This window comes from Lissotriton vulgaris, chromosome 1_1, assembly GCF_964263255.1.
Source record: "Lissotriton vulgaris chromosome 1_1, aLisVul1.2, whole genome shotgun sequence".
NCBI classification, from domain to species: domain Eukaryota; kingdom Metazoa; phylum Chordata; class Amphibia; order Caudata; family Salamandridae; genus Lissotriton; species Lissotriton vulgaris.
Window position 1 is genome coordinate 1,843,737,716 of NC_141685.1, and position 22,861 is coordinate 1,843,760,576.

Here is a 22,861-nt window from a genome sequence, read left to right on the forward strand (position 1 = left end):
TATATTTATTGTTTGTTTGTATACCAAATTTCACATTAAAAAAGCCCATGAATCCATACATTTGATAACACAAAAGTTAATAAAAACACAATTCATTAAAAAGATTGATCACAGTAAGCATGAAAACAGATAAAGAGTGAAACAATCAAAGCTAGACAGAAAGAATTGGTCTTGACAATTTACACCTCCGTCATAACGTCATATCACAGGCACGGAAATATGCAATTTATAATTAGCTTTCTTTCACCAATGCCCAATCAACGGATTGTGTATCAAAATGTACATTTTGATACACAATCCGTTGACTGGGCATCTTCCCTATCACTACACTTATCAAACAAAAACAATCCCGACCAAGTGAAATGAATTCTAAAGGAAATGATCCATAGCATACGGGGACACATCATCTGTCAAGAGTACACATTTTAAATGGTCTGAGGATATTTTAAAAAAATTGTTAGGCAAGCCCTTACACACCAGCCTAGGGGACTGATTACGAGTTTGGCGGTCCTATAGCAGCGGCAGTTCTCCATCGTCTGCTGTAGGACTGCCAAACTGGTGGTGCGACCACCCACCAGATCAGGAACTAAATTCTAGTCCGGCAGTTGGTGTTGGAGTGGTCTGACTGCAGTGGTCTGTAAGGATCATAGAAGAGCCTATAATGCAGACCACACACAGTCAGACAGCTGACTGCACGTTCCTGCACGGTGTGGAATTCATGCAACACCGTGCAGTACGGTGGGGGTGCAAATACAGGGGGCCACCACATGTGCCCCCACCTCCCTGCATGGACCCCATGTCCATTTCCGGCAGGGGGCCTTATTAGAGCCCCTTTGTTGCCTTTACACCACCCCTTTCATGGCGGGATCACTGCCATGAAAAGGGCAATTAAAATGCAACTTCTAATATGCTCAGCGGTGCCGGCAGCAGCACCACCAGCAAATTACAGCGGGTTGCAGACCACTGGCCCAGTAGGATCCTTGCTCCTGGCGGTGCCGGCATTCTTGTGACAGACCGACCGTCGCAGTCGGAGTAGTGCAGGTGGTCCCACAGTGTGGCTGTGGTCGGACCGCCACTATGGGTTAGGACTGCCAAACTCGTAATCATGCCCTAGGTGTCATTCTTCATTAGGGCTGTCTCGTTTGTCAGAAATGATTATAGCGACTAATAGGCTCACTAAAATTATAGTGAGTAATTTTATGGAGTGTAACATTAGTCTGGGGATCCCAAATATTGGACTTAAAATCTCCAAGGTTTCAAGCTTCTCAAAAGGAGTCATTAAATAGAAGCTGTTGGACCTGGCCCTCTCTGCACATTCACCCCCAAACATTTTGCCTTTTCCCTTCACTTTTTGCAGAACTTTTTGTTGGCTATATTACTCTGTGCACTGTACCACTGTTAACTGTTAACCAGGGCTAAAGTGATTTTGCTCACTTTCCTAAACATGGTTTGGTTGTCAAATACCCAACTGGCATAATTAATTTACTTATACGTCCCTTGTATAGGGCCTGTAAATTAAAAGCGACAATGAGCCTGCAGCACTCATCGTGTCACCCACCTAAGAGGCACTTCAAAACAAGTCCCAGGCCTGTCATTGCAGCCTGGAGCAGTTTTAAACTGCCATGACAACTTGGCATTGAAACCCCCTTGGCAAGCCTTAAGCTCCCCTTTTATTACGTATATGTCACCCTAGGTAGCTCATAGGGCAGGGTGCTGTGTAATTAAAAGGTTGGGCATGTACTTTTTAAGTTTTACATGTCCTGGTAGTGAAACACTCCTAAATTAATTTTTCACTACTGTGAGGCCTAACCTTCCCATAAGATAACATTGGGAATTCCTTATTACATTTAATGAACTGCAATTCCTCACTGGAAGAAGGTAGATCTTTCATGTTTAGTACCGATGAAATTTTAATGATGAAACACCTTTAATGGTACAGTCAGATTTTTCATTACAATTTTGAAAATGCCAGTTTATAATGTTAGAAACGACAATTGATGGACAGAATGCAGAACAATGTCATACATTCACTCCAATACAGAGACCCTAGGAACAGTTTCAGGGCTTCACCCTCATCAGCCAGGATAGCTTGACTCCAGTGGCATGGAGAGCACAGGACCCACGTCTAGGCATAATCGTCCCACTCGGGATAACAAATACAAAAACAACAACTGATGGATAGAATGCAGAACAGTGTCATACATTCACCCCAGTACAGAGATCTGGGCCTAAATCCATCGTTCTTTTGCTCACCATGCCATTCCAGTCTGAAGCCAGTCATATGCAAATCAGTCTGGACTATGTGCCCATTGAGAACAGTCTAACTCGAACTGCCAGGCCAGGTCCTCCCTGGACTGGAAACAAGCATCCTAGGACCGGTGTTGGGGTTTCACCCCTCATCAGTCAGGATAGCTTTACTCCAGTGGCATGAAGAGCATGAGACCCACGTCTAGGCATACCCGTCCAAATCGGGGTAACAAATGCAGAAACAACACTTGATGGACAGAATGGAAAATGTCATACATTCACCCCGGTACAGAGATCTGCGCCTAAATCCATCGTTATTTTGCTCACCATGCCATTCCGGTTTGAACCCAGCCATATGCATATCAGCCCGACCTGCCAGACCAAGTCCTCCCTGGACTGGAAAGAAGCATCCTAGGACCGGTTTTAGGGTTTCACCACTCATCAGTCAGGATAGCTTGACTTCAGTGGCATAGAGAGCACGGGACCCACATCTAGGCATACTCCATGTGTTTGCTTTGTTCACCATAATTTGGCAGGGTATGTCCAGACGTGGGGCCCTTGCTCATTTTGCCACTGGATTCAAGCTAGGCTGGCTGATGAGAGGTGGACATTGAAACAGGTCCTAGGATGCTTGATACCGGTTCAAGGAAGACCTGGCTTGGCAGTCCGGGCTGGATTGTTCCCATTAGGAACAGGGTCAAGACTGATTTACATATAGCTGGGTCTGAACTGAGATGGGAAGTGAGCTAAAGAATGATGATGGATTCAACCCAGATCTGTGACTGGGGGTGAGTGTCTGAAAAGTTTCAGCGCTCCATCCATCATCTCCTTGTGTGTGCTTTGTTTGCCCTAAGTTGGCAGGATATGCACAGACGTGGGTCCCTTGCTCACTTTGCCACTGGATTCAAGCTAGCTTGGCTGATGAGGCGCGACCCCGAAACAGGTCCCAGGAAGCTTGTTTCCGGTTCAGGGAAGACCTGACTTAGCAGTTTGGACTGGCTGCTCCCAAGAGGCACAGGGTCAAGACTGACTTGCATATAGCTGGGTCTGAACTGAGGTGGCGAAGTGAGCAAAAGAACGATGATGAATTCAACCCAGATCTGTGACTGGGGACGAGTGTCTGAAAAGTTTCAGTGCTCCACCCATCATCTCCTTGTGTTTGCTTTGTTCGCCCTAAGTTGGCAGGGTATGCCCAGATGTGGGTCCCTTGCTTACTTTGCCACTGGATTCAAGCTAGCCTGGTTAATGAGGGGTGTGATCCCGAAACCAGTCCCAGGATGCTCGTTTCTGGTTCAGGGAATACCTAGCTTGGCGGTTCCAGCTGGACTGTTCCTATTTGGCACAGAGCCAAGACTGATTTGTATATAGCTGGGTCTGAAGTGAGGTGGCGAAGTGAGATAACGAACGATGATGGATTTAACCCAGATGTGTGACTGGGGGTGAGTGTCTGAAACGTTTCAGCGCCCTCTCCATCATCTCCTTGTGTTTGCTCTGTTCGCCCTAAGTTGGCAGGGTATGTCCAGATGTGGATCCCTTGCTCATTGTGCCACTGGATTCAAGCTAGCCTCACTGATGAGGGGTGTGACCCCGAAACCGGTCCTAGGATGCTTGTTTCCGGTTCAGAGAAGACCTGGCTTGGCAGTTCGGGCTGGACTGTTCCCATGAGGCACAGGGTCAAGACTGATTTGCATATAGCTGGGTCTGAACTGAGGTGGCGAAGTGAGAATGATCATGGATTCAATCCATATCTGTAACTGAGGGGTGAGTGTCTGAAAAGTTTCAGTGTTCCGTCCATCATCTCCTTGTGTTTACTTTATAAAGTTAGCATTTACTGCCCATAGCCCATTGTGCCTGCAGGCTGTCGTGGGTTACAAAACTAGGTGTAACTGACGGTTAGACTTTGTGAATTCCACCCAAACAGTCCCACTTTAGAGGGATTAGGTGTTCCTCAAAGGGCCATCTGCTGGCTGGATAGAGGAGCAGAGCTGAGCACAAATCCACTTACATCTGAGTAGCATGTGCTCTGTGGCTTAACAACCCTGTATTGTCACTGCAGCCTGCTTGGAGCCAGGGTAGGGGAGTTAGGAAATTATATGTACTTCAAAGAATCTTTCCAGAAGCTTCTCCCACCTTCTGGAAGAAAAGTATCAGGGTATAAAAATAGGATCTTCAGACCCACTCTTCATTACACCACTGGACTTGTGGATACTCCGTCAGGAAGAAGAGCAGCTGTGCTGCTGGAAGGATTACCACTTTGCTGGAGCGCTGCCATTCTTATCCTGCTGCTTTGCTACCTTTAGCCTGGAGCCTGTCTTGAATAGTTAGAGGCCAGCTCTGCTGTTGAGCCCTGCATCTTCACCTGCGCCCAGGACTACCAGAAGTGACTTCAAGGGCTAATTTGCTGGAATATTCCCACCATCTTGAACCCACACCTCAACTAAGCCTGAGTGAGTCCTGACCCCCCAATAGAGTCCCACCAGTCTTAGATGTTTGGTGCAGAGATGGCCAGATCCCAAAACCGAGGACTTGGAGGAGAACGGGACCACCCTCCTCACCTATCTGCTCAAGGTGCATTAATGGTGGGATTGACATCACAGCTTCTCCTGTTACATTGTCCTCCGCAACAGCAAATCCTTTTCAGCAGTCCTTCAACAAATGAGTATCTGACCTTGTGGAACTGTCTTCGGTTACAGCGCTCTGCTTCGTCCCGCTGGATTTTCGACTTTCATTTCGACCACTTATTCCAAGCTTAGAAATCTTCACTGTGGCTTTGACCCAGGTCCATCTGATGACAAACCCCACTTCGCGGACACCTCCTGCAGCCTTGCCCTGCAGAACTTTACCTTCTGAGACACTTTTTCTCAATATTTCTTCTAAGTCCAATGGTAAGCTCTGACCTGGCCCAGTCCACTTTTTGTATCTGACTTCTACTCCATCTCACTCAGCCATATTTTTCAACTCTGACCCAGTCTTGCACGACTAGATGTCCAAGGCCGTTGCTTTCATCTTTTAGGCATCATTTAAAAAAAAAATGTTTTAAATCATAACTCCTGTTATACTGATAGGTATTTTGATGTCAAAGCACAAGTTACTTACCTTCGGTAACAATATATCTGTAAGAAACATTAGTAGTGATAGATTACTTACCTTAGAATTACCCTCAGGCGTCAGAATGGATCCGGAAAGTTGTCCTCAGCAGCATCTCTGCATGTCAGTACGCGTCATCATGCGGCTCCACGTGCGTCATTGGCGTCGTTGTTGCCGCAATGACGTCACTGGAGCTACTCAGAAACGCACTGACATCAGTTCTGTACATGACTTTCTGTGCCAGGAACGCAGAGCCATGCAAAAAACTAACCACTTGTGCCTTGAAAGTAGGGTCCTGAAAGAGATGACCTAACCATAGAAATCAGTTCACAGAACGGGGAGGATGGGTGGGGTGGTAGGAATCTATCACTACTAATGTTTCTAACAGATATATCGTTACCGAAGGTAAGTAACTTGTGCATCTGAAAGAAACAGGTAGTGATAGATTACTTACCTTAGAATAGATACTCCAGCAATACCAACCCTGGTGGCGCGTCTGCGAACCAAGATCACACCAGAAAATCCTGGAGAACAGAACGGCCAAAGAAGCTGTCTCTCCCGACTTGGCCGTCCAGGCAGTAATGCTTGGTAAACGCGTGCAGCGAGGCCCACGTAGCTGCCTGACAGATGTCATGCAAGGGAACTCCCCGTCAGTAGTGGCTGCCGTTGCCATGGTAAAATGGGCACGTAGTCCCACCGGAGGCTCCTTTTTAGCCAAAGAATAAAAGCATTTATGCACATAACGACTCACCGAGAGATGGTCCGCTTGACACCCACATAGCCAACAAAGAGCTGGTCATCCACCCAGAACTGTTGTGTGCGGTTCAGGTAGAAGGAGAGCGCACGTTTTGGGTCCAGATGGTGGAGCCTCTCTTCCTCTTTTGAGGGATGAGGAGGCGGAAAGAAAGTGGGCAAAGTGATGGTCTGCCCGATGTGAAAGGCAGTGACAACCTTAGGCAGAAAAGATGAACGAGTCCTTAAAACAACTTTGTACGGATGGACAGAGAGAAAAGGAGGTTTAGAAGAAAGAGCCTGGAGCTCGCTCACTCTTCTGGCAGAGGTGATGCCCACCAGGAAAGCTGTCTTTAAAGTGAGAAGATGAAGAGAAAATGTGTGAAGTGGCTCAAAGGGAGCACATACCAGATGTGTCAGAACCAGGTCTAAGTCCCACTGAGGCATTATGAAAGGAACAGGAGGGAAAAGATGAGTAATGCCTTTTAAGAATCTATTTACAACAGGGGATTTGAAAAGGGAAGGCTGATCTGGAGTCTTAGTTGGCGAATAGATCTAACCAAGGCTCTCCCCACTGCTAAAAGAGATCTTGCGCCACATCCGAGTTCAGATGCCATTCGTGATCCATCATCTCCGGTGGCTGAGTTTGTCCGCCCTGGTGTTCAGAGAACCTGGCAGGTGTTGAACCACCAGGAAAATGCCCTGATGATCCAGCCATGTCCAGAGGCACAGAGCCTCCTGACATAGGGTCCGCGACCCTACCCCGCCTTGTTTGTTGCAGTGCCACATGGCGGTGGTGTTGTCTGTGAACACCTGCACTACTCTTCCCTGGACAGAGGAAAGGAATGCCTCCAGTGCAAGCCAGATTGCCCGACGCTCCAGAAGATTGATGTGGAGCCCAGACTCCGCCAGAGAACTGAGGTATCTGATCTCTGCCTCTCCCATGTGGCCGGCCCATCCCAGAAGGGATGCGTCCGTCACAACTGTGTGTTCCGGTTGAGGAAGGGAGAGGGATCTGCCATTGACCCTATTGCGATTCTTGAGCCACCACTGCAATTGTCATGCAGTGCCCTCCGAGATCTGGACGTGATCGGACAGAATGCCCTGATACTGTGCCCACTGGAACTTCAGGTTCCACTGCAGAGCCCACATATGCCAGCTGGCATGATCCACTAGCAGGATGCAGGAGGCCATCAGGCCCAGGAGCAGGAGGGTCATCCTGACCGAAACCCAGGATAGAGGTTGAAAGAGCGGAATCATAGCCTGAATATCCCAGACTCGCTGCTCAGGAGGATAAACCTGAAACTGCGCCGAGTCCAGAACCACTCCGATGAAGAGGAACTTCTGAGAGGGAATCAGGTGCGACTTCAGCACGTTGATGGAGAACCCCAGCAAATGCAGGAGGTCACCCATAGTATGGAGGTGGGAGACGATTGCCTGGGCCAAGCCCGCCTTCAACAACCAGTCGTCGAGATAGGGGAAGACTGGAAACCCTGATCTGCGCAGATGAGCTGCGACCACTGTCATCACTTTTGTGAACACCGGAGGGGCGCTGGTAAGGCCGAAGGGGAGGACGGTAAACTGAAAGTGCTCATGGCCTACCGTGAACTGCAGGTAATGCCGGTAATGCCGGTGGGCCGGCAGGATGCGGATGTGGAAATATGCATCCTGCAAGTCCAACGCCACCATCCAGTCTCCAGAGTCGAGGGTAGACAAGACCTGAGCAAGCATCAAAACCTTTAACTTCTCCTTCCGGAGGAAGCGGTTGACGTTCCTGAGGTCCAAGATAGGACGCAGACCCTTGTCCTTTTTGGAGACCAGAAAGTAGTGGGAATAACAACCACGACCTAGTTTTGGCCCAGGAACGCACTCAATAGCCCCCTTGACCAAGAGGGCCATAACTTCCTGCTGAAGAAGCGCAAGATGATCCCCCGACATGCGGTGGTACTGCAGCAGCATGACTGGAGGGGTAGTCTCGAAGGGGACAATTTGCAGCACCCACCTGTCCGAGGTGATGTTGCGCCAGTGGGGGAGATGATGGTGAATGCTGCCGCCCACTGGCATTAGATGGACCTGAAAGTTCAGACTATGAAGGCCTTGAGGTGGATGCTGCGCGGGTGGAGGTGGACTGACCCGCCTGCTGGCCCCCAGAACCGCCTCGGCAGATCCCACATCCGCGGCCGCGCTGAGGATGTTGCTGCGCAGGCCTGTGGCTCTGAAAAGGATGAGTCGAGCACCCCTTCCGTGGCTACGAAAGGAGCTAAAAGCAGAAGGCGGAGGAGGGTGAGTGGCCGACAGGCCCAAGGACTTGGCCGTAGCCCGTGGTGCTTAAAGCGCTCCAACGCCCTATCTGCTTTATTGCCAAAAAGGCGAATGCCATCACAGGGCATGTCTATCAGAGTGTTTTGGACATCCCCCGAGAAGCGAGTTGTCCTCAGCCAGGCGTGGCCTCGAAGCACCACTGTCGTGGAAATTGCCCTGCCCAGCGAGTCAGCAGTATCAAGCCCACAACGAATGGTGAACTTCCGTGTCTCTCCCAGCTGCTATAGCTTGGGAGAGCACTGTCCATGCCTCCTCCGGTCAGCTGGGCAGCACCTGTGCAAACGTGTCCACACAGAGTGGGAATAATGGCCCAAGAGGTATGCATTGTTCACCGAGCACAGCCCTAAGTTGGCAGATGAAAACAGCTTCTTGCCAAGCTGCTCCAGCTTCTTGGATTCCCTATCTGTTGGTGTGGAAGGGAACGCGTTCTGGGAAGCAGAGGCTTGGACAACCAAGGTCTCAGGAGTGGGGTGTTGGGAGAGAAAGAGGGGGTCACCCGGAGCTGGGCGATGGTGTCTGGCCACGTTCCTGTCCAAAGGACCCCCTGTGTTGGGCCTAGACCAAATGCCAAAAGAACTTCCGAAAGTGCATCATTAAAAGTCAGCAAAGGCTCAGAAGAGGTTGCCGCCGGCTGAAGCACTTCTGTCAAGAGGTTAATCCTGATAGCCACTGTAGGGAGTTCAAGTTGGAGGGCCTCTGCCGCCCTACGCAACACCACTGAGTAACTGGTTCCCTCCTCCGTAGCCACGGTAGGAGGAGACAGCATGCAAAGGTCAGGTGAGGTGTCAAGACCAATTGCATCCCCCAAGTCCTCTGCCCAGTCCAGATCATAGTCACACTGCTGTGTGAGAGGGTCCTCAGACCCCTCCCAGTCTTTTCTTCCTCTGAAGTCTGTGAAACAGGCTGAAAATAAGGAGGATGGACATAGGGGTAAAATGGCCCCATCAGCATTGGAAACTGCGTCGAGAAACGCCGATCTGGCGACGTGTCCGGTTCAGGGCTGTAACTGGGGCCGACGTCGGTGGTGGCACCAGACCACATCGGAGGTGGTGCCGGAGGAGGGGTCGGCACCGGAGTTGTTAAAAGGTCAACATGGTGTCGTCCGGGATCCGAGCCGGATCTACGGAGGTCCTGCGGCGCCGGGGCCGAAGCTGCTGCCGATTGAAGGGCAGGACTCCCAGTCGGGCCGGCAGGGCTCGTAGGCGCACCGGCGGGGACAGACGGCCCAAAGAGTCAGACCATGGTAGCAAGAAAATCTTGTACCTTAGAAGACGTCGCCGATGGACCCGGAAAGGGCGGGTAGGCCAGAGGTGACGTTGCAGGCTCCGCCAGAGCAGCGGGGGTGGCACCACAATCACGCTCAGCAGCGTCGCACGACGGAAAGTCAAAGAGCGACAAAGCTTCTACTACTTCTTCTAGGAATGCTTCGACATACCTGATCCCAAATGCAAAGACTTCGATACGGAGGAACGATGGTGACGGCTCTGCGACCGGTCCCTCAACCTCCCACCGGACTGGGACCTTGAGCGGCCTAGAGCCGACTACCGGACTTCCAGCAACTTTCGGGACCACTCCTGCAAAGTCTTAGGCGCTATGGCCCGGCAGTCGTGGCACGACTTGGAGTCGTGGTCGAGCCCCAGGCAGTAGAGACACACGCAGTGTGGGTCCGTCACCGACATCATGCGGTGACCGTCCCCGCAGTTCTTAAAGCGAGGGCATCCCTACGACACCAGGAGTCGTTCGACTCAAAAGAATTGAGACAAAAGGCCTAAAAAAAACTCAGTCAAAAAGTGACTGGGGTTACTTGCTCTTCACGGATCTGCGCTTGCTGAGGTGGAAAAAAAAAGAACTGATGTCAGCGCACGTTGGGGCGTCTAAGTAGCTCCAGCGACATCATCTTGGTGACGACGCCAACGTGGAGCCGCACGACTACACCTACCGACGTGCAGGTGTACTGCTGACGAAAACTTTCTGGATCCAGTCTGACTCCTGGGGGTAATTCTAAGGTAAGGAATCTATCACTACGTGTTTCTTTCAGATTATTTTGTTAAAATCTACTTTTTTTCTAAATTGGTTTGGGACTTTTCTTGTGTTGTGTTTTCACTTTATTACAGTTTGTATGCTGCATAAATACTTTACCTCTAAATTAAGCCTGACTGCTTTCTGTGTTAAGCTACCCAGGATTAGGCACAGGTTTTTTGTGGTTCACCTTGCGAAGGACTGGGGCTTTTGCTTGACCTGGACTCACACCCCAGTCAATCAACAACCCATTTTCTAACAGTAGAGAACTCAGGAGATGGTAACAATTACAGTTGTGATGCCTATGAGCGTAATTCCTCCTTCATCAATAGGTCAATATGTTTCTGCCAATTACCGGACCCAAGCGGAGTCCTTGCCTTTCATCAGGACCAGGATCACTTTGAAATTTGACAATAATTCCCACTCTACAACAGGTGCACAAATATCTCTATTAGATTCCATGTCAAGGTATACTTGTGTTTTGCGAATTTCTAGAAAGTGAGATCATATAAAATATAGAAATTAACATATGCAAAAGACAGGAACTTAAAATGCCCCTTTCCAGCCTCTCTCGGTTATTGATCTTAAACATATAATGCTTTATGTGTTTTTTCTGAAAGCTATTACCTCAGCCAGTAGACTAGGGAAACTGAGTTATTGGTCAACTAGACCCCAGTATTTACAAATCTTTAAAGACTGACTAGTTTTTTGTCCGTGTCCTCTGTGTTCCCTCCAATGTGTTGTTCTCCTTCCACCCAAAACACTTGGTTACTATTCCTTCGTGTTTTCCTTCTCCTTCATTCTCCAAAGAGAATTCATAGCAAACACTGGATTTAGCTAGAGTTATCAAGATTTATCTTGCTAGATCTCAGGACTACAGACAATGTGAAATCCTTTCTATTTGTTGGTACCTTTATGCATGTAGCCGTAAGTATCGTCAAAGAGTGGAGGCAAAATAAAATAATCCAGATTTCACTGAAAGCGAGAAATGAGGTTACAAATAAAGTGAATATTTTGGAACCAAAGGATTTGTCTGTCTTTTGGAGGGGTAATATCATACTGTGGCTTAACTGTGAAAACTATCTCTAGAGCTGTTGGTGGCCATTGCATTTATGGAACTCAAAGAGTGAGCAGCTTTTTGCTCAGCTCAGGCCAAAAGAGTCAACTTTGCTGAAGCAACCAAAGTCGTGACGCCTGTGTCTGTGAGCTTCATTCAACAGCATGAGCCAATGAAGTCCATGATTTGAGCAAGTCATATTCTACGAGGGACTATGAGGATCAACCATATGCACTGTTTCCCTAATTGCTCCGAGAACTGAATAAAATGGGGCAACAGCTCGCACCTGTTTTAAGGCCAGACAGGACATGCATCTTTAATAGGGTTTAACAAGACAGGGTAATTATGAAGCATATTTACACAAGCAAATATCAAAAGGTTGGGAGAGTTCAACAAATAAATGCAGCAAAAAACACATAAGCGTTCTAGACCCAAAAAGGCCCCAAAAGCCTTACAAGAAGAAGCAACAAAAAAGCATCAGTACTAGAAGGTATATTGGCAGGAAGACTAAAGAAAACAGGGGCTGCGTAGTCCCGAACCACACTACATTGTGCTCCAGGGGAGGGCATAGTCTGTCCGGTACAGATTATATTTAACCACTTTTATCAAAGAGGTTCATGTTTCTGCCCTGGGGACAACTACATTCACAGCTGCATGGAGAACACCTAATGACAAACAATATGCATTTTTGTTAAATTAGAGCACTGCAGATATCTGGCAATTACGAAAAAAAAGAAAAATACTCTTAGGAGAATTTGGTACTATTCACGAGTTCCACCAGTGGGAGGATTCGATCACTACTAAAGTACTCAAAAGAAAGGTCACTGCTCTCCACAGCTAGGTTTGCATTCTAGAAATACCATACACAACAAGAAGATGGACGGAGTGCTGAAACTTTTCAGCCACTCACCCCCAGTCACAGATCTGAGTTCAATCCATTGTTCTTTTGATCACTATGCCACCCCAGTTTGGACCCAGCCATATACAAATCAGTCATTACCCTTTTCCATATGGGAACAGTCCAGTCCAGTCCAGACATGGGTCCCGGTTTTGCTATGCCACAGTTTCAAGCTAGCCTGGCTTATGAGGGGTGATGTCCCAAGACCAGCCCGAGGATGCTTGTTTTTTGGTCCATGGAGGACCTGGTTTGGCAGTTCACGCTGGACTGTTCCCATTCGGAACAGCGTCAAGGCTGATTTGCATATGGCTGGGTCAAAATTGGAATGGCGTGGTGAGCAAAATAACAAAGTATTTAACCCACATCTGTGACTGGGGGTGAATGTTTGACAATGTTCAACATTCCCTCCATCATTTTTTTGTGTTGCATTTTTTTGTGTTTCATTCTAGAAATACCAGCAGATACCTATATCTATAAGGTGAGCAGGAATGTTGACTTTAGTGCACTGGACTAAACTTGGTGACACTGTTGTATATGTACACTGACTGATTAAGTAAGAAGTGTGCTGCCAGTTCGGAATGCTTTGAGATAGCCTTTGGCCACACATTTGATGGACGGAATGCAGAACAAATCAAAACTTTCACCCCCAGTCAAGAGATCTGGGTTAAATCCATCATTCTTTTGTTCACCACGCTACCCCAGTTTAGACCTGGCCATATGCAAATCAGTCTTGACCCTGTGTCTCATGGGAACAGTCCAGCCCGAACTGCCAAGCCAGGTAATTCCTGGACCAGAAACAAGCATCCTGGGACCGGTTTCGGGGTTTCACCCCTCATCAGCCAGCCGTAGCTTGAATCCAGAGGCCCAGTGAGATAGCCTTTGGCATTTTATTCTGACCTGGGCCTAAAAGCCCGGTTTGAATTGGTGCCCAGAGCGGGAACGATTGGTGACATCATGACCCTACCAAGATAAATTCCTTTCTCCCCAAGCACATTTGTCTCCCGATACTAGCCACGTAAAGCGGTAACTAACTGTTTTTAAGAAATACGAATTATAAATGTGGCATACAATGTAAATAAAAGAACGTGTGGTGAATGAAGCTTCTCCTCAGTAAGATGAACATTTCCTTGCAAAATGTCAACTCTGCAGTCAATAGGCTAAATGGGCTGTATTTACTTACAGTACTGTTTTTCTTGATGAGACAAAACACGTTGCTAAGGATACGTGCGCACATTACGAGATCTTTCTGCTCCTGCAAGTGCATGTGGAGGTGGTGCAACACTACTGGCAGCAGAATACATCGGGAATCTGAAAAACACAAGAGAGGGGACAGATGAGCCACGCCCACGCGGTATTTTTAGCTTAAGAGAGCATTCATTCATGGAGATCTATATATGTGCAATCTCGCATACAGTGCACAACACGCTGACGTCACGGGCAATGGAACACATCGTGGAAATGCTTACGGGAGAACTATGATACACCGGAAATAAACACGTTTTAATTCACATAGATGAGGAAAATTAGAAAAGTTCAAATGTTTTGTACTGTTCTCGTCTATTAAGTATAAAAGTCAAACGATATCTGGCATTTCTTATTGAGGATGGACTTTCGTACAAGATGTTGCCTCCTTTTAAATTATTTTTTTTTCAAAAATGTTCATAATTTTCTTAATCAAAGGCATCACACAATAAATAAATAGGCAAGGAAAGAAAAAGAATAAAAACAGAATGAGTCGTTTGGAATGTTAAGGATGCGGTTAAGCCTTTATTTAGATACACAGCCTTATTTTTAGGGTGTTGATTGGCGGTTAGGGCAGGGCGTAGAAGCTGTGGTATAGAGGGTAGGCATTCCGTATCGGTAATGCAGATTCGAAAAGAACCTTGACAGAGTCCACAATAGAATATCACGTGCACTTACTTGTACTTCTGTAGCCATAGAGACTCCTTGCTCCACGTTCCTGGATGGGGAGCATTCACAGAAACTCAAAATGGATACCAGTACAATGCCATACATGTATATTGTGACATTATATTAGCCCACTGGAACACTATCGCTCCATCCTCCTCCTTGTAATATTGATTCCTATACTGATGCCCACGCAGACTTCAAGGATACACAAGCAGTCAAAGTCTTGGCCTACCACTGCCCACTCAGACAAAGACGAGCAAATAGAAAGCAGACAACTGGTTCACTGCTGAACAACTTCTTTATGCAAACAAAACAGGTGATGGACCGAATGTGGATCAATGTCACACATTCAACCCAGTCCAAAGATCTGGGCCCAAATCCATTGTTTTTTGCACTCCACACCACCCTGGGTTAGACAATGGCGATATGCAAATCAGCTCTGACCCTGTGCCCCATGGGAACAGTCCAGTCCGAACTACAAAAGCCATGTCCTTCCCATAACGGCTTTTGTAGTTCGGACTGGACTGTTCCCATAGGGCACAGGGTCAGAGCTGATTTGCATATCGCCATTGTCTAACCCAGGGTGGTGTGGAGTGCAAAAAAACGATGGATTTGGGCCCAGATCTTTGGACTGGGGTGAATGTGTGACATTGATCCACATTCTGTCCATCACCTGTTTTGTTTGCAATTACCGCCATAAGTGCGCTGGGGATGCTCAGACGTGGGTCCCAGGTAGGGGTGGGCGGAAAATCCGTTCCGCTCGCGGATTTTGCGGATTTTCGGGAAATCCGCAATCCGCGAGATTTGCGAATCTCCCGCAAAATCCGCAAATCCGCGAGCAGCGGATTTTGCTCGCACTGCTCGCACTGTTCGCGTGAGTTCGCGCCCCGCGAATAAGTGCAAAATTGCAGAAATACGATCTTAGCAAAACTGAAAGTAACTACTTACCAGGTTCAAAAGTTCAGGCTCATCATTAGTAGCCATTTCCTGTAGTGCTTCCTGAGGGGCCCCTCCAGAGTTCAGTTGCCAGTTGAAACTATTATATGACCCTGCTCTGAACCTCAGAATAGTTACACATATGCCACAAAGGTCCTGAATTACAGCTAAGGGAGACAAGCAGGAGCCAGGCTGGAAGTTAAAATCCATTAATCAGCCCCTAATTCATTATTGTCAGTTGGGGCAGGGCAGGTGTTGTAACTAATTTTGCAACAATGAAAGCACTTAGCAAGTGCAAAAGATCACTAATCAGGGCGCACTAAGGAAGCAGGTGCCAGCTAAAAAAATATTCTGTGACACATTAATCAGCCCCAAATTAATTCAGGTCACTTGAGGCAGGGAAGGTGTGCTTTGCTTTGTTGAAAATAATGTACACTGGACAACCAGAGGGTGTGGTGATGAAACAGAGGGTGGCATGGGTGGGCCAGAGGGTGGCATGAGTAGTCAGAGAGTGGCAGTGGTGACAGAGAGTGGCAGTGATGAAGAAGAGTGTCCCAAACAGGCTGGACACGTAGAAACAACAAGTTCGCGAAACTTGCGACCCGACAGGTAAGTTCGCAATTTGCGAAAGTGTACAAAATCCTCGCGAACTGGCAGAAACACGGGCGAACACAAAAAAAAAAAACCGCAAATTCGCGGGAATTCGCGGATTTTGCGGATTGCGAATCCGCAAATCCGCAAAATTCGCGAACGCGAGATCCGCAAAATTCGCTCATGCCTAGTCCCAGGCACTCCACACCACTGGAGTCAAGCTAGCCGGGCTGATGAGAGGTGTTACCTCGAAACCGGTCCGGTCCTCGGATGCTTGATTCCGTTCTGGGAAGGACATGGCTTTTGTAGTTCGGACTGGACTGTTCCCATGGGGCACAGGGTCAGAGCTGATTTGCATATATCGCCATTGTCTAACCCAGGGTGGTGTGGAGTGCAAAAAAACGATGGATTTGGGCCCAGATCTTTGGACTGGGGTGAATGTGTGACATTGATCCACATTCTGTCCATCACCTGTTTTGTTTGCAATTACCGCCATAAGTGCGCTGGGGATGCTCAGACGTGGGTCCCAGGCACTCCACACCACTGGAGTCAAGCTAGCCGGGCTGATGAGAGGTGTTACCTCGAAACCGGTCCGGTCCTCGGATGCTTGATTCCGATCTGGGAAGGACATGGCTTTTGTAGTTCGGACTGGACTGTTCCCATGGGGCACAGGGTCAGAGCTGATTGGCATATCGCCATTGTCTAACCCAGGGTGGTGTGGAGTGCAAAAAAACGATGGATTTGGGCCCAGATCTTTGGACTGGGGTGAATGTGTGACATTGATCCACATTCTGTCCATCACCTGTTTTGTTTGCAATTACCGCCAAAAGTGCGCTGGGGATGCTCAGACGTGGGTCCCAGGCACTCCACACCACTGGAGTCAAGCTAGCCGGGGTGATGAGAAGTGTTACCTCGAAACCGGTACGGTCCTCGGATGCTTCATTCCGTTCTGGGAAGGACATGGCTTTTGTAGTTCGGACTGGACTGTTCCCATGGGGCACAGGGTCAGAGTTGATTTGCATATCGCCATTGTCTAACCCAGGGTGGTGTGGAGTGCAAAAAAACGATGGATTTGGGCCCAGATCTTTGGACTGGGGTGAATGTGTGACATTGATCCACATTCTGTCCATCACCTGTTTTGTTTGCAATTACCGCCATAAGTGCGCTGGGGATGCTCAGACGTGGGTCCCAGGCACTCCACACCACTGGAGTCAAGCTAGCCGGGCTGATGAGAGGTGTTACCTCGAAACCGGTCCGGTCCTCGGATGCTTGATTCCGTTCTGGGAAGGACATGGCTTTTGTAGTTCGGACTGGACTGTTCCCATGGGGCACAGGGTCAGAGCTGATTTGCATATCACCATTGTCTAACCCAGGGTGGTGTGGAGTGCAAAAAAACGATGGATTTGGGCCCAGATCTTTGGACTGGTGTGAATGTGTGACATTGATCCACATTCTGTCCATCACCTGTTTTGTTTGCAATTACCGCCATAAGTGCGCTGGGGATGCTCAGACGTGGGTCCCAGGCACTCCACACCACTGGAGTCAAGCTAGCCGGGCTGATGAGAGGTGTTACCTCGAAACCGGTCCGGTCCTCGGATGCTTGATTCCGTTCTGGGAAGGACATGGCTTTTGTAGTTCGGACTGGACTGTTCCAATGGGGCACAGGGTCAGAGCTGATTTGCATATCGCCATTGTCTAACCCAGGGTGGTGTGGAGTGCAAAAAAACGATGGATTTGGGCCCAGATCTTTGGACTGGGGTGAATGTGTGACATTGATCCACATTCTGTCCATCACCTGTTTTGTTTGCAATTACCGCCATAAGTGCGCTGGGGATGCTCAGACGTGGGTCCCAGTCACTCCACACCACTGGAGTCAAGCTAGCCGGGCTGATGAGAGGTGTTACCTCGAAACCGGTCCGGTCCTCGGATGCTTGATTCCGTTCTGGGAAGGACATGGCTTTGTAGTTCGGACTGGACTGTTCCCATGGGGCACAGGGTCAGAGCTGATTTGCATATCGCCATTGTCTAACCCAGGGTGGTGTGGAGTGCAAAAAAACGATGGATTTGGGCCCAGATCTTTGGACTTGGGTGAATGTGTGACATTGATCCACATTCTGTCCATCACCTGTTTTGTTTGCAATTACCGCCATAAGTGTGCTGGGGATGCTCAGACGTGGGTCCCAGGCACTCCACACCACTGGAGTCAAGCTAGCCGGGCTGATGAGAGGTGTTACCTCGAAACCGGTCCGGTCCTCGGATGCTTGATTCTGTTCTGGGAAGGACATGGCTTTTGTAGTTCGGACTGGACTGTTCCCATGGGGCAACAGGGTCAGAGCTGATTTGCATATCGCCATTGTCTAACCCAGGGTGGTGTGGAGTGCAAAAAAACGATGGATTTGGGCCCAGATCTTTGGACTGGGGTGAATGTGTGACATTGATCCACATTCTGTCCATCACCTGCTTTGTTCGCAATTACCGCCATAAGTGCGCTGGGGATGCTCAGACGTGGGTCCCAGGCACTCCACACCACTGGAGTCAAGCTAGCCGGGCTGATGAGAGGTGTTACCTCGAAACCGGTCCGGTCCTCGGATGCTTGATTTCGTTCTGGGAAGGACATGGCTTTTGTAGTTCGGACTGGACTGTTCCCATGGGGCACAGGGTCAGAGCTGATTTGCATATCGCCATTGTCTAACCCAGGGTGGTGTGGAGTGCAAAAAACACCATGGATTTGGGCCCAGATCTTTGGACTGGGGTGAATGTGTGACATTGATCCACATTCTGTCCATCACCTGTTTTGTTTGCAATTACCGCCATAAGTGAGCTGGGGATGCTCAGACGTGGGTCCCAGGCACTCCACACCACTGGAGTCAAGCTAGCCGGGCTGATGAGAGGTGTTACCTCGAAACCGGTCCGGTCCTCGGATGCTTGATTCCGATCTGGGAAGGACATGGCTTTTGTAGTTCGGACTGGACTGTTCCCATGGGGCACAGGGTCAGAGCTGATTTGCATATCGCCATTGTCTAACCCAGGGTGGTGTGGAGTGCAAAAAAACGATGGATTTGGGCCCAGATCTTTGGACTGGGGTGAATGTGTGACATTGATCCACATTCTGTCCATCACCTGTTTTGTTTGCAATTACCGCCATAAGTGCGCTGGGGATGCTCAGACGTGGGTCCCAGGCACTCCACACCACTGGAGTCAAGCTAGCCGGGCTGATGAGAGGTGTTAACTCGAAACCGGTACGGTCCTCGGATGCTTAATTCCGTTCTGGGAAGGACATGGCTTTTGTAGTTCGGACTGGACTGTTCCCATGGGGCACAGGGTCAGAGCTGATTTGCATATCGCCATTGTCTAACCCAGGGTGGTGTGGAGTGCAAAAAAACGATGGATTTGGGCCCAGATCTTTGGACTGGGGTGAATGTGTGACATTGATCCACATTCTGTCCATCACCTGTTTTGTTTGCAATTACCGCCATAAGTGCACTGGGGATGCTCAGACGTGGGTCCCAGGCACTCCACACCACTGGAGTCAAGCTAGCCGGGCTGATGAGAGGTGTTACCTCGAAACCGGTCCGGTCCTCGGATGCTTGATTCCGTTCTGGGAAGGACATGGCTTTTGTAGTTCCGACTGGACTGTTCCCATGGGGCACAGGGTCAGAGCTGATTTGCATATCGCCATTGTCTAACCCAAGGTGGTGTGGAGTGCAAAAAAACGATGGATTTGGGCCCAGAGCTTTGGACTGGGGTGAATGTGTGACATTTATCCACATTCTGTTCATCACCTGTTTTGTTTGCAATTACCGCCATAAGTGCGCTGGGGATGCTCAGACGTGGGTCCCAGGCACTCCACACCACTGGAGTCAAGCTAGCCGGGCTGATGAGAGGTGTTACCTCAAAACCGGTCCGGTCCTCGGATGCTTGATTCCGTTCTGGGAAGGACATGGCTTTTGTAGTTCGGACTGGACTGTTCCCATGGGGCACAGGGTCAGAGCTGATTTGCGTATCGCCATTGTCTAACCCAGGGTGGTGTGGAGTGCAAAAAAAACGATGGATTTGGGCCCAGATCTTTGGACTGGGGTGAATGTGTGACATTGATCCACATTCTGTCCATCACCTGCTTTGTTTGCAATTACCGCCATAAGTGCGCTGGGGATGCTCAGACGTGGGTCCCAGGCACTCCACACCACTGGAGTCAAGCTAGCCAGGCTGATGAGAGGTGTTACCTCGAAACTGGTCCGGTCCTCGGATGCTTGATTCCGTTCTGGGAAGGACATGGCTTTTGTAGTTCGGACTGGACTGTTCCCATGGGGCACAGGGTCAGAGCTGATTTGCATATCGCCATTGTCTAACCCAGGGTGGTGTGGAGTGCAAAAAAACGATGGATTTGGGCCCAGATCTTTGGACTGGGGTGAATGTGTGACATTGATCCACATTCTGTCCATCACCTGTTTTGTTTGCAATTACCGCCATAAGTGCGCTGGGGATGCTCAGACGTGGGTCCCAGTCACTCCACACCACTGGAGTCAAGCTAGCCGGGCTGATGAGAGGTGTTACCTCGAAACCGGTCCGGTCCTCGGATGCTTGATTCCGTTCTGGGAAGGACATGGCTTTGTAGTTCGGACTGGACTGTTCCCATGGGGCACAGGGTCAGAGCTGATTTGCATATCGCCATTGTCTAACCCAGGGTGGTGTGGAGTGCAAAAAAACGATGGATTTGGGCCCAGATCTTTGGACTGGGGTGAATGTGTGACATTGATCCACATTCTGTCCATCACCTGTTTTGTTTGCATTTACAGCCATAAGTGTGCTGGGGATGCTCAGACGTGGGTCCCAGGCACTCCACACCACTGGAGTCAAGCTAGCCGGGCTGATGAGAGGTGTTACCTCGAAACCGGTCCGGTCCTCGGATGCTTGATTCCGTTCTGGGAAGGACATGGCTTTTGTAGTTCGGACTGGACTGTTCCCATGGGGCACAGGGTCAGAGCTGATTTGCATATCGCCATTGTCTAACCCAGGGTGGTGTGGAGTGCAAAAAAACGATGGATTTGGGCCCAGATCTTTGGACTGGGGTGAATGTGTGACATTGATCCACATTCTGTCCATCACCTGTTTTGTTTGCAATTACCGCCATAAGTGCGCTGGGGATGCTCAGACGTGGGTCCCAGGCACTCCACACCACTGGAGTCAAGCTAGCCGGGCTGATGAGAGGTGTTACCTCGAAACCGGTCCGGTCCTCGGATGCTTGATTTCGTTCTGGGAAGGACATGGCTTTTGTAGTTCGGACTGGACTGTTCCCATGGGGCACAGGGTCAGAGCTGATTTGCATATCGCCATTGTCTAACCCAGGGTGGTGTGGAGTGCAAAAAAACGATGGATTTGGGCCCAGATCTTTGGACTGGGGTGAATGTGTGACATTGATCCACATTCTGTCCATCACCTGTTTTGTTTGCAATTACCGCCATAAGTGCGCTGGGGATGCTCAGACGTGGGTCCCAGGCACTCCACACTACTGGAGTCAAGCTAGCCGGGCTGATGAGAGGTGTTACCTCGAAACCGGTCCGGTCCTCGGATGCTTGATTCCGTTCTGGGAAGGACATGGCTTTTGTAGTTCGGACTGGACTGTTCCCATGGGGCACAGGGTCAGAGCTGATTTGCATATGCCGTTGTCTAACCCAGGGTGGTGTGGAGTGCAAAAAAACGATGGATTTGGGCCCAGATCTTTGGACTGGGGTGAATGTGTGACATTGATCCACATTCTGTCCATCACCTGTTTTGTTTGCAATTACCGCCAATAATGCGCTGGGGATGCTCAGACGTGGGTCCCAGGCACTCCACACCACTGGAGTCAAGCTAGCCGGGCTGATGAGAGGTGTTACCTCGAAACCGGTACAGTCCTCGGATGCTTGATTCCGTTCTGGGAAGGACATGGCTTTTGTAGTTTGGACTGGACTGTTCCCATGGGGCACAGGGTCAGAGCTGATTTGCATATCGCCATTGTCTAACCCAGGGTGGTGTGGAGTGCAAAAAAACGATGGATTTGGGCCCAGATCTTTGGACTGGGGTGAATGTGTGACATTGATCCACATTCTGTCCATCACCTGTTCTGTTTGCAATTACCGCCATAAGTGCGCTGGGGATGCTCAGACGTGGGTCCCAGGCACTCCACACCACTGGAGTCAAGCTAGCCGGGCTGATGAGAGGTGTTACCTCGAAACCGGTCCGGTCCTCGGATGCTTGATTCCGTTCTGGGAAGGACATGGCTTTTGTAGGTCGGACTGGACTGTTCCCATGGGGCACAGGGTCAGAGCTGATTTGCATATCGCCATTGTCTAACCCAGGGTGGTGTGGAGTGCAAAAAAACGATGGATTTGGGCAACTTCTTTATGGCATAATTTATTTATTTGTTCGGGAATGATATTGGACCATGTCCGGATTCCTGCAGACGTCAGATCCACACTCGTGTCTTATGCATGCATGGGCATTATCCAGACCGGACTACTGAAACAAGCATTTGCAATGCAATAGGTCTGGCATTTACGCAAGTTTACGCTATTGGCATTGTAAATGACAATGCCTTTTATTTATGTTTTAAAAACCAAAACATAAGTAAAAACATTGTCATTTACAATGCCAATAGCTCAAACTTGCGTAAATGCGAGACCTATTGCATTGCAAATGCAAGGCATCACATACAACGGGATGGAGGGGGGGAGGGAGAAGGCACAGACAACAAGAGGGAGGGTGGGCTTGGGTAAACTAGGCACGACAATTGGAGTGGGGGGGGGGTAAAGAAGGCACCAAAGCACGTCAAGTCTGCAGTAAAAGAAAGTGAATAAAGAAAATAGTGCTCACAGTCTAAATAACACGTACCGTGTAACAACCGAAGTAAAGGAGCCAGTCGCCAAGGGAGGTGACAAATGAAGAGATGGCAGTACTAAGAAGGGACTAACAAGACTATTTATGCAGCTGAAGCCAGCGTTTGGGACAGACAATGACACAAGCCAATTGCAAAAATGGGGGGAGAGTGGGTGGGGCTTCCATTCGCTACTCTAAGCTCAATC

At 49.1% G+C, this 22,861-nt stretch overlaps 1 protein-coding gene across 1 annotated transcript in view; it reads right to left on the bottom strand.

Moving 5' to 3' along the window:
* The window catches only part of DOCK4 (dedicator of cytokinesis 4), a 1,616,764-nt gene that overhangs the window by 729,238 nt on the left and 864,665 nt on the right, over positions 1-22,861 (bottom strand). The window contains exon 24 of the mRNA XM_086919301.1: positions 13,543-13,670. Within this exon, the coding sequence (XP_086775427.1) occupies positions 13,543-13,670 (128 nt within the window). The remainder of the gene's footprint in view (positions 1-13,542; positions 13,671-22,861) is intronic.